The 13,340-nt window shown below is 36.6% G+C and overlaps 1 protein-coding gene across 1 annotated transcript in view; it reads right to left on the bottom strand.

The window, feature by feature from the left end:
* The window catches only part of DAAM2 (dishevelled associated activator of morphogenesis 2), a 150,456-nt gene that overhangs the window by 95,250 nt on the left and 41,866 nt on the right, over positions 1 to 13,340 (bottom strand). The window contains exon 3 of the mRNA XM_081312958.1: positions 5,177 to 5,251. Within this exon, the coding sequence (XP_081169084.1) occupies positions 5,177 to 5,251 (75 nt within the window). The remainder of the gene's footprint in view (positions 1 to 5,176; positions 5,252 to 13,340) is intronic.

Below are 13,340 nucleotides of genomic sequence, written 5' to 3'. Positions count from 1 at the left end.
ATGTGGAATAAAATCTTGAGACTGACCTCTGTGGAAAGTCAAATTCAGTCCAGTGAACCAGGCAACTAATTGTCTCTCTTAACAGAGAGGATAGCCTTTCACAGCAAGAAAGTAAAAAAAAAAATTAAACCAAATGTTAAAAAGCTAGCAAGAAAAAAGTTTTTTAAAGAAACCAATCTCAATGGAAGGCTTTTCAGAAAATAAAAGGATCGTAATCTGTACTTTCTTCTATATTTCTTCTCTTGGCTCACTTGCAAGTACCCTCTGCCCTTTGCAAATAAAAGCTGTAGTGAAATTTTATTTTTCCTTAGAGTTACTGTTACTGAACTCTTAAGGATTTTGTCAAAATGAAATTTAAACACTGCAAAAACCAATCACCCCAAATACTCTTACAGACAATTGCTTTCCATCAGTGGCTGCCATTAAGGAATTAATCTTATTCCTACTAGGCTTTGCTTTTGGGATTTATTCCTAAAATGGAAGAGCCATGTATCCACAGTATCAAATAACTTAGAGCCAATTTATAAATGTACATTTAAAAAAAACAGCCAAACTCCTCATCCAGTGATTCTGACACCTGAACAAGGAAAGTGGAAACATCTGACATCATTCTTATAGGAACTGCCTATACATTAACCTCTATGCCTTGCCTGTTCTTTGTCCCCACTGTTTATAGAAGTGGGTTGAACTGAAAGTTATCCAAAGTGGAGTTAGGTGTACTGAAAGATGTATTTTCTTTTCTGCTCCATCAAGCTGTTATGTTCCAAGTAAATTATTTCTAAATTATGAAATTTAAATGCGTAACAGCTGTCTTGTTGGCCTTTGACACACACACATCATATGTTCGGGGTAGTAACAGTTCTAAAGAGTAGCTTCAGTCATTCGTTTGCAAACCTTTCTACAAAATGAATATAACTTGGAGTACAAGTACTGACAAGTTTCCAAAACCAACACAGTGGTGTAAAAGTAACTTTTCTTTCTTCTCATAAAGAAGGAAAGGGGCTTGCACTATTAAGTTCAGGCTACTGAAGACAGACAGAAGAATGACTTGAACTGTTCAACATTTTATATCGCTGAAAAAGGAGGAAAGAAAGATAGCAATATAAGTTCACCAAAATACAAAGATCCATTCCACCAAATGCTTCATGTGTTTCAGTTTTCAGTTTCAGTTTTATTTAATTTGTATACCGCCCTTCTCCCTAGGGACTCAGGGCGGTTCACAGGGCATATATAAATTACCTTCAGAACAAGGTAAGAGAAGCAATTCCTAAGAACTACCAAAATATTCCTATTTTCAGCAATCTCATTGAATCCAGCAAAGGCATGAACTATTTATTTGTTCTACAGGCCAAAACATTATCAGAATAGCCTGCAAGTGGCTACAGAAGAGGGTAGGACCATAGGATCACAGATTCATAGCTAGATACATTGAGGAGACAGTGAACATAAAGATAACCAGATAGTTTGAAAGTTTTGAACTATATAAAAACAAAACAACAAAAATGATTAGGGGGCTGGAGGCTAAAACATATGAAGAACAGACTTCCGGTTTGTCACGCAGGCACTTTGGACGGCTGGGAGACTTGCTCTCTCTCCCCCCCCCCGTCCAGTTTCACATTGCTGGGGGGCCCTGAAAAGGGCCGAACGTCACCCTGAAGAGGCGACCAGCAAGGAGGGGTGCTCGCTGGATCATGGGAGAGCCACAACTCTCCTGTTGGACCTGGCGATCCCTCCAAACTGGCAGACGAAAGGACCGGCCATTATGGCTTGTCCCTAGGCTGTGAACAGCCGAAGTCATATTTTCCACCAGGCAACTCTTAAAGCAGCACGGAAGAGACTGGGTGAGATCTACCTCTTTTATACCCTAACTACTTTCTGTACCTCCTTAAGCTGCTAAGCATTTTCCCCCCTGCGGTGAGGGAAGGGGGATTTCAGCCCTCCCTCCAGAAAGAGCGGCGACTAAATACTCAGGGGCATTTTAAACATTGAAAAGTAACTGAATCCCAATTGGAACTTTATTTCTCAAAGCATGTGGATTGAAAGATTTTTTATTTCCTATTGTTCATTGTTTACTTCTGTTGGAAATCTGGATTCTTTTTCTTATGAAAAAAAGAAAGAAAAACTGAAAAGATTAAGACAATTTTGGGATTCAAAGGGAAACTTTAAAAGGGGCCTGGCTGACTGCCCAGGGAAATAGATAAGATACATAACCTTGAGAACTTTGAAACAACAGCTGTGAAAGCCTTTGTGTTTCCTATCTAGAAAAAAAAATCTTTCTTTTGGATTTTCTAAGTGTAAAGCCTTTAGCTTAAAATACCAATATGGAAGAAGACCAGGAACAAAATTTATTTATAGATGAAGATCAACAAACTCTTGCTATGTTAAAAACACTAATCCAAATTCTTACCACAACCAATGAAATACTAAGAGGCTATGTGAAGGAACAAGAAGACAGCCCAGATATGAAAGCGCACACTTTGACCACAATTAAAGAACCATCTATACAAAATACAATAGAAAAAATGAAACATTCAAGTAGCATAAGAGAAGAATCTACTATTAAACAAATATTGATATTTGAAAATCCAGAAAAGACATTGACAACTTTGAAAAAGGAAAAGGTTTCTTATACAACTCAGAAGGAACTAGAGGATCTAGAAAAAGAACAGTTGGATGAGAAGACAAACAATTCAGAACAACTACATCAATATGGAAGAATAAAGAGACGACCCACTAGACCTACAAGTCCTGTCAAAAAAATGGTGATTGGATGGTTTTACCAATATCAATTAATATACATGATATTACAAGGAGACTGGTTCGATGCCCCAAAAACAAGGACATGGAAGATGATTTGGCAAAGGAAAAAAGATTCAAGAAGAATGGAGTTTCGACCATCTGAAACAAGAATGTACTTAAATAGATAAGATGTGTATGTTGAACACAAGACATTGTTATGAACTGAGATAAAGAAAAATCTTTGGTCATTAAAATTTAGCAGTATAAATACTAATAGCTAATTTGAATATTGATTTGTGCATAAAGGTCATGTAAAGGAGAATAGTGTAGATAAGCTAAAAACTTATTGTTGAAAGTAATAAATAGGTCCATATGGAATGTTAAAAATGAAAATTATCAGTTTAAGCAAGAGATAGCAGATATAAAGAGGAAGAGAGGAAGCATTAAATATTGAAATAAAAAGAAATTTTGATTACTACTTAAAAAAACAACTGAAAATTAGCAAAAAGGAAGGATATCATATTGTATCCTTAACTTGTTGACATAGAGGGTGAGAAGTTAAGTAAACAGGATGTTTATTTTGAATATTAGATTTTGTGAGGAATGGTGATAGATGAATTGGGAGTATACTAAAAATCTTGGGAATGATAAATATCAAATGTTAAATCTAAATGTTAGTGGAAATTAAAATTGAAAAATCTATTAGGTCATTGATTGTCTAAAATAGGGGTCAGCAACCTGAAACAGTGAAAGAGCCACTCGGAACCAGTTCCCTCACAAAAGAAAAAACTGGGAGCTGCAAAAAATGTGTGCATATGCGCATACATGCGCGCATGTGCAGAACAAGGTTTGACTGAAGAGTGGAGCCAAGGCGAGATATGCACCTACCCTGCATATTTGAATTGATTGGTTGAAATTTTTTAGTCCCACTTTTTTTTATTTTTGGACTGGACTGCACATGGCAGAGGACTGGGAGCCGCAGGAGACAGCCTAAAGAGCTGCATGCGGCTCCGGAGCCGCGGGTTGCAGACCTGTGGTCTAAAAGATTGTATGTTAAAACAATTAGAATATGTGTAAACTAAAAACAATGGATTTATGTAAGAAAGTTATTTTCTATGTGATGGATAGGATAAAACTTGTCTTTTAATTTATAAATAGACAGTATATATGAAGGGAAAAAGAGAGGAAATATTTATGGTAGCAATTTGAAATCTGTACTAATGATATCTGTATGTAATTGAATTACTACTACCCAGCCACCACATTGCTTTTCAAATATGTGAATGTAATATCAGAAAATCAATAATATATATATATATATATATATATATATATATATATATATATATATATATATATATATATATATATATATATATATATATATATATATATATATATATATATATATATATATATATATATATATGTATATGTATATGTATATATATATATATATATATATATATATATATATATATATATATATATAACAGTTGCAGGAATTGGGTTTGTCTAGTCTAGTGAAAAGAAGGATTAGGGGTGACATGATAACAGTGTTCCAATATTTGAGAGGCTGCCACAAAGAAGAGGGGGTTAACCTAGTCTCCAAACCACCAGAAGGCAAGACAAAAAACAAGATAGAAACTAATCAAGGAGAGAAGGAACCTAAAACTAAGGAGAAATTTCTGAACAGTGAGAACAATTAATCAGTGGTTGCTTTCAGAAGTTGTGGATTCCCCATCATTGGAAGCTTTCAACAAGAGATTAGACAGCCATTTGCCTGGAATGGTATAAGGTCTTCTGCTTGTGCAGGGATTTGGACTAGAAGACCTCCAAAGTCCCTTCAGCTCTGTTATTCTGTTATCACAGATTGGTGAAGTAGCCTTTTTTAAGTTTAAAAAAATTAGAGAGAGATAAAGACATGCTGATTTTGCCCTCTTTAAAAAAAATGGAAAGGTAGAAATGAGTTCCTAGCTAGCACCTTCGTTTTTCATTTCTCTCCACAAGACCTTAGAGATGGCGTGTAAAATTGCTGATTGAGAGCCGTAGCCTCTTCTTTTCTCATCCCCTTTCTCCAAGTAAAGCCAAACATTTACATGATTTAGGAGATGTAAAGAGCAAAAAAAAAATAGTCTAAAGCCCTCATGCCTTAGAACTCCTGAAATTCTCCTTAAATAGATTTTGGTCAACACATTTTTGGACTACAGTCCTTGACATGCCACAGAAAGCCTGGTGCAATGCTTGAGTTGGTAATAGTTGCACCACTGGCTTAAAAGCTTTATGACTATTTTCAATTTAAGATAATGTAGAAAGGTGAGGAGGCTGGATTATTCGTAAGAATTAGGCCCTCCAACAGCACTAGGGTGGATGAAGAGATCAAGCAGAGTTAGAAAGATCAAGACAACAATTTCTAGATGGTAAAGAGTCTACTTACTGCTGCCATGGAATTGATGCGATCAATATAATAATCTGGCCAGCTTGTAGCAAGCTTGTTAGGATCTTCTTGCTCCTGAAACAGAAAATAAAGAAAAAAATATATAGCAAAGATTCAGAGTCAATTCCATTTGCCTGGATGTCTTCTGCAGTGTCATCTCAAAACAGTTTGTGAATTAAATAAAATGCTAATATCACAACTCTACCTTTCTTAGAATCAACATTTTAAAACCTTAGTTTTTCCTACCAAATACCACTATCAGCTTTGCTTTCTTTAGTTTTAATTTTCCCACCCTGCGTATTCACAGGTTTATCAGATATAATAAAAGCCCATTCTGGCCCTAGTATCCAAGCCAAAAAATAAAACTTTAAGAATTATAGCAATATATGATTCATTAAGATGAAGTTCTTGACTATGCCCAACTAATCACTTAATTCCTGTTGTTTTCTGGAAATTATTTTCCATTCTCACCCCAGATAAGAATGTGACTTCTGGTCATGGGCATCATTTGGCCAAGTGAACATGGCTTTATTGGGACCTTCAGTCTTCATCACCACATATTATAAATACAAAATATACCATGAGACCTTTAAGAGATACAGCTCATTTTTCAGAGGAAGTAGGTAAAAGAAGACATCCATATTAGAAATCCTTTCATCCTGCTGGGACAACTTCCCAAGTGTGGGAGGGGAGGGAAGGGGAACCTGCCTAAAGGATCTGTCCAAGGTCCTAGGATACCCTAATACCTTGCTTTATCTAGTTCCACACAATTAGGCATGCATTACCCCAGATGCCTGAGATGGTTTTGCTAAGCTAGATCAAGATTCTTCATTTTAATATTAGTGGGAGGGAAGGGGGATTTGTTCCACAATCTTATTTGCCTACCATGCCCTTTAGTTTTGGCTTTCCTGTATTTGGAAATATTTTAATACATAACAAGCAATGCATAGGTAAAGGTAAAGGTTCCCCCGCACATGCGTGCTAGTCGTTTCCAACTCTAGGGGCCGGTGCTCATCTCCGTTTCAAAGCCGAAGAGCCAGCGCTTGTCCAAGGATGTCTCCGTGGTCATGTGGCCAGCATGACTAGACGCCAAAGGCGCATGGAATGCTGTTACCTTCCCACCGAAGTGGTCCCTATTGTTCTACTTGCATTTTTACGTGCTTTCAAACTGCTAGGTTGGCAGAAGCTGGGACAAGTAACAGGCGCTCACTCTGTTACACGGTACTCGGGATTCGACCCACCAAACTGCCAATCTGATCGACAAGCTCAGCGTCCTAACCCACTGAGCCACCTTAAGCAATCCATACTAAATAAAAAAAAATATTTTCATTATCCCAATCATTTTTAAACAGGATGCCATGTAAGACATAGTCCTCTCTGAAATGAACTTCACTTAACAAGTAGAGATTAGGTTCTTGATGTCTTAATGTACTCAAATAATGATAAGATTACTCTCTAAAAATACTGCTGTGCTACTTATCAACATACACTGTGTGTTTTCCAGTGAACTAAGGACAGGAGGGTGAGGCTGTTATGTACAAGACAGTGTGAAGCCATTATCTGTTATACTATGAACTTCAGCTTGGCTTCTTACAAGAACATGACATGGCAAGAGTCTCCCCATTGACAGTTGCTGATGTCGTTTCAAAAACTAGTTGCAAATTGCTGCACTTTATGTTGTTCCATTTAGCCTTCATGTTTACTCCATCCAAAAAGAAACATGCAAATAGTATCTAAATGCCTAAATAAATTGCAGTCAAATGCATTACTTCAAGCCTGCATTTGGGACAAAAAGGGAATCATCCTTTTTTATCCAATTATGATTTTATTCTTGATGAACTGAACTGAGATTTGATTGTATTTTCACAAAAAAGCTAATGCTCTCATTACTTTGAACACGTGCAGCATATACATTTTGGACCAGCAGTAATAAAATTTAAGTCTAGAGATTTTAATTCAATACTATTTACTATATCAGTCTAAGTGCAATTGTTATTGCTATTCCTGCCTGCTTCTATTCTCCCTTTTGCATATCAGTACCATGTGCCATGCACAGAAGAGCAGATTCTACATCAGCAAAGAAAGATTTTAACATGAACTGGAAATATTATTAATAAAATCCTTTTGTATCAAAGTACTCAATGAAGAAAAAATATTAAAATATTTTTTAAAATATTTTAATTAAAATATTTAAAACAATTCCAGAACAAATCTGACTTGAGTTAGATATCTTTTATTCACGTCAACTAAAATAGTTGTCCAATATAGAGAAAAATAAAAATGGCTTTACTTTTTAAAAGATGTTTTGCCTAGAATTTACACTTGTTTTCCCACAAATATTTCTCTCTAGTTACTTGTTAATTGTATTAAGAGGTAAACATCAGTAACTAAAACAATCAAGGCAATTTTTTTTTCCTAAGTGGGCAAACAGATTGCCACTCCAGCCTTTCTTCAGGTAATTCAGAACATGAGATCAGATTTAAAAACTCAGTATTCAGGTGAATTCTGCATGAAATGGAAGAAATCCATTTATTTCATCAACAGCGAGACAACAAAACCTTGGGATAACACACATACATATATGCACACAAACACACACAAGCCATTTCAAAATGGTCCATACAACATGACTCTTCCAGATGCATGATGATCAATTGTCAACTTGAAGCCCACAAATTCTTATCTCTAGGGAAATGGGGCTATTTTCATTCAAAACTGAGTATTCAGTAGAATACTCAGATTTTTCAGTAGAAAAATCTTATATCAGATGGCTGCAAGACAACTTAGTATGAGTAAAAAAAATATTTCACACTCCAGAAGATACCAAAGGAACATATAAATCCTCCCTTCCAAAGGCATACAGGCAGTGGTGGGATTCAAATATGTGAACAACTGGTTCTCTGTGTGGATGCCGCTTCCAAAAGTCCATTCTGGGCTTGGGCAACAAAAAATTAGCTACCGGTTCTGCTGAAGTGGTACAAACTGGCTAAATCCCACCACTGGGATTGGTTGTTAGTACATGGAAACATGGAAACAATTACCCAACTATATAGGCAGACTAAGTAAGAAATTCATTTTAAATTCCAAGTGGAAGAACCAGTTTAAGATGCTGGTCTAGAAACCAGGAGACTGTGAATACTAGTTCTGTTTTAGGCATGTAAGCTGGCTGGGTAACTTTGATCATGCTTTTTTAGCTGAACCCACTTCACATGGTTGTTGTGAGTGGAAATAGGAGGAGGGAGGAGTATTATGCATGTTCATCAGCTTGAGTTACTTATACAGTAATAAAGGTGAGATAAAAGTCTAATAAAAAGTAAATATTAAAATTTAACAAGAGGTCAATTGCTATTAAGTATCTCGTTCATCACTGCTGTGACAATATTTTAACCATGAGAGCTATGTTCAATTCCATACAATAGTCTTGCAGTCAACATATACCATACTGTATAGAAAAAGAAGGAAATTATACTTCTGAGCCCTATTTTACTGTAACATAGAAAGCAGAAGTAGATTAAATTGCTTCGCATAGAAACCAACATTTATAAAATAGTAAGGGGAAAATCTACTCCTCCCCAAGATGGCTGCTGAACAATAAGAAGCATTTTGTCTCTTGCCGATGATTTGCTGTTTTTGTTGCCAAAAGTGGTTTTCTGGCAGTGCTGCTCCATGGATTTGAATGGGAGCACTTAGAAATGACCCATGACGGCTTTTGGATGGCTGTGAACCCATCTGGGAAGAGAAGTTTTGAAGATTCCAGTTTCCTCTGGGAGTGGTCAGAAAGTCACTGGTCATCCATCTTCCTTTCAGCAGTTCACTTCCTTAAGCACACCTGGGTTTTAATGTCACTTTTTGAATTTTCTGTTTTACTCTGCTTTTTATCTTTAAAGGTTGACCAGCTGGTTGAAAGCTGATTTATTTAACCATCTGTTGGACTCTAGCCGTTTTTTTCTTTCTTTTTCTCTTTGATTTATTTATTTGTTTTGAGAAACTTTCATTTTCCTGTAAGGAAACATGGCGTGTCCAGTGGTGGGATTCAGCCAGTTCACACCAGTTCGGCAGAACCGGTAGCTAATTTTTTGTTGCCCAGGCCCAGAATGGACTTCCGGAAGCGGCATTCACACCGAGAACCGGTTGTTCACATATTTGAATCCCACCACTGGGTGTGTCCTTGTATGGTGGAAGTGCTTTCATTTGATTTATATTAATATTGGACTCTCACACCGAGGTTTTTGCATTCTTTTAATTTGCATAATATTTGGAGTTTATTTTTTATTTTCATCTTGGACTGAAATATCCCCAAAATATGTTTTCTGTTTCCCCCCCCCCCCCCCGCTTCAGTGTTCTTTGTTTCCTGGCTAAGTTACACAGAGCAACTATGTATCAGATTACAGACAAGCAAGAGTATTTGATATCCACACACACAAAAAAAGACTTTTTGGTAACATGTAATTTTTAGTTGAAAGCTTCTTTTTTAAAAAAAATGATGAAATGATAATGACTGTGGAAAATATTCAGATGCATGCAGTTCTGAATAAATTAGATTCACAAGAGGAATGTGATTTGAAAGCTGCAGACTTGATGGAAAGTCTGGAAAGAGATATGGACTGTACAAATGTAGAACCAACTGAACCGACTGCATATCCCTCTCTGAAATTCAAGCCTGTATTCTTTTACCTCTAGCAGAAGCCTATCTGAAAGGAGGTGTGATAAATTGGTTTTTCCTAGGAGGGCTGAAGAATCTTGGGGAATGGTTTTATGACACTTAATCAGAATCCACTTTCATCAGGACTTTGTTGAGAAGATAGATCGATTGTGGAGACTGAATTTATTATATTTAATTAACAACAATTGATAAAAGATGGTATTAAGAAACAAGCATGGATATTTGATGAAAAAGAATGAATTACTTTTAACTCTTGGGATGAGTTGGGATGGAGAAGATGCTGTGGTAAATTTTGTGCTGGTTGATTACAATAACCATTTGTTAACAGAGGGTTTTGAAACCAATATTGTAGTAATAATAATAATAATAATATAAAGTTGGAAGGGACCTTGGAGGTCATCTAGTCCAACCCCCTGCTCAGGCAGGAAACCCTATACCATTTCAGGCAAATGGCTGTCCAGTCTCCTCTTAAAAGCTTCCAGTGTTGGAGCATTCACCACTTCTGGAGGCAGGATGTTCCACTGGTTAATTGTTCTAACTGTCAGGAAGTTTCTCCTTAGTTCTAGGTTGCTTCTCTCCTTGACTAGTTTCCATCCATTGCTTCTTGTCCTGCTTTCAGGTGCTTTGGAGAATAGCTTGACTCCCTCTTCTTTGTGGTAGCCCCTGAGATATTGGAACACTGCTATCATGTCACCCCTCACCCTTCTCTTCATTAAATTACACATACCCAATTCCAGCAACCGTTCCCTATATGTTTTAGCCTCCAGCCCCCTAATCATCTTGGTTGTATTAATCAGTATTAAACTAGGGGAGATAATACGTATATACAGGGCTTTTTTTCCTCATAGAACATTCAGAACGGAGTTCCAGCACCTTTTTTGGATGGAACCTTGTAGGGTAGGCAAGGCGGGTTGTATGACATGTGTGAGTTCCGGCACCTTTTTCTTTTACAAAAAAAGCACTGCGTATATATGTGTTGGCGTTTTTTTAATGTACCTTTTTTCAATGTCTTGTTTGTTTTGTGCTTTTTCTTCATTTTTAAAAATTTGAGGGAGTTTTAGATTTTAACTTTTTTTGAGCAAAATAAAAGGAGTTTTAGAAAAAGGGAAAATCCTACTTAAAATAACCCACAGAAACATTACCTGCTAAATATTCAGTCAAAATAGACCCTGTTCATGATTCTTTCAAGTACCAAAACACTTTCTCTGCCCCAAATAAATGTAAGATCATTATTTGTTTGTCAAAGCCTCCAATATCAAAGAATCTTTCTTATATCTGTACCCTGAGAAGTAGAATTGTTGTACCACTCTATAGGGTGCACAGCCACACTGGGTGAGATCACAGCCACCATAAGGCTCACTAATTGGGGAACAATGTTGGCTCTAACTCTTGTTATGGAGATCTTGACTAAAAACACCTAAAGCATAAGGGAATGTAATAATGTTAAGAAACCGAAGCTCTAGAGGTATCTACCATCATCCCTATCAACTGAATGATCCATGAGAGGAAAAAAAATCCTGAGGACTTCTAATAATTGCTCCATAAAAGATCAAGTTACTGTAAGTCCAGAAAAGTTTGAGTTAGGATGACAAAATAGCTTCCTGTAAAAATGAGCAACTAGGAGCCAGTTATCTAAATAAGAAAACAAAATGATACCTTAGAGGCAGAAGAATGCAAATGCAGGTACTGTCAATTTACAAGAAGAATCTTGAGGCTGTTAAAATTCAAGTACAATTACAGCAAAAACGCAAAATGGTTTTTAAGACTTTGCCATCTTGCCCCCTGAAACAGAGACAAGTGAGCAGAAGGGAAAACTTCTAACAAGGAGGAAAAGCTGAGAGTTGTCTGGACAAAGAGGAGCAAGTAACAGGGATTAAGAGAAAGTAAAAAATAAACATGGAAAAGGAATGGTAGGCAATATAGCAAAGAAGTGGCCATTTTATTGCTACTGATGGTGAAGTGACACACTGAATCTGGACTGGGTGTTATCTGAGGCACTGCAAACAGAGAAGTATTGTAATGGAAGAAGTTTGAGACCCATTATGCATCTCCTTCCACCATAAAGAGATAGTTCAGACACTAAGATAGTGTTTATTACAGAACACGGGCTGATTATATTCATTTATAATCTACCAGGCATCAAAATTAGTTACTGTTCTTCATGTTGTTTTATTGGCTATTGGTTATTCCACCAATCCTTTTCAAGAACCAATCATTCATGATGCTGTTTGAATCAAGTACTTATACAATGTGGTGTACAAAAGCCAGGAGAGCCTCAGGATTAATTTTAGCCCGGAAAAAATTATCTTGAGCCCACGTTCATCCCTTGTGGTACCCTGGAGTTAAGCTGTTGGCTTACATAGCTGGCTATGAATGAAACCTTCCAAAGTAATCAAATTATTTAGATAATCCCCTCCTCCTGTCCATTTCTGGATTTCCAAAACAATTAGCAGAGAGCAAATCAGTGAGGCCAAGCCTACATTAAATACCAGTATAGATCATTGCTTTTTATCTCCTCATGTGTTAAAAAGATGCTTGAAAGTAATATGTCCTAATGTTGAGGAGCAGAAATCTCTTTCATCTATTTGGAAAATTAACATTTAGAGAAGAGCATAAAACCATGCACTGAGAAAAGAACAGCTTCTAAAGGAAGAATATTTTTTTCTTTAAAAAGGATTTATTTGAAAAATGTCAGCTGGAATTTTATACTGAAGCAATATTTAATTGGCACATTGGTAAGCCCTCTTCTGTGAGAGCTGATTTATCCTTAAAAAGAAAAAGTCACTTCAGATCAATGAAGGGCAACACATTCTCCCCCCCCCAAAAAAGGATTGCTTTGTACTGCAATTGATTGCCCTTCTGCTGACTGGTAGTCTTTGATTAATGTGCAAAGTATGTATAGTTTCCCCACAGGACACAAATATACATTTATAACTGGAACTGGAATAAAGTCAAGATTTTTCAGACTACTCACACACACATACCCTCCAAGGCAATCAAGCCACAAGAGGTTTCAATTTGAAACAGGACAGACCACAGGGACCCAATTACTTAGTAGGCAGATGTGGCTGAGAAGTCCTGTTTCCCATAACACATGATTAGCACTTCCAAAGTATTGTTAGACTCTTGTGGAAGTTCTGCTTTCCCAAGCTTTTCATGGGAGAAAAGACACCCACAGGGACTACCATCTAGTTCTGCTTCACAAAACTGTCAGGGAATAATTCCTGGTGCCTTATTTGGTATGATAAAGCACATATCATTGATAAATAGACTAAAAGTCTGATGAGCTTTGAGAAACAGCTCTCTCCATTGAAAAGAATCGGAAAGCTTGATTGATTTTGTCAGTAACAGCATGTTTTTTAAAAAAATCATTCACATAGTTACCTATTCTCTGGGAAGAGAAAAGCAATCAAATTGTATTTACTGTGTTCTCTCTTTTCTGGCTCCCTTTGAAATATTTTTGTACGTTTCAGCAGGAGAAGAAAGCAGCCAACTAATCTT

This window comes from Vipera berus (assembly GCF_964194415.1).
Source record: "Vipera berus genome assembly, chromosome: 1".
Lineage (NCBI taxonomy): Eukaryota > Metazoa > Chordata > Lepidosauria > Squamata > Viperidae > Vipera > Vipera berus.
The sequence above is the reverse complement of the archived record's forward strand: the minus strand, read 5'-3'. Positions and strand labels throughout refer to the sequence as shown.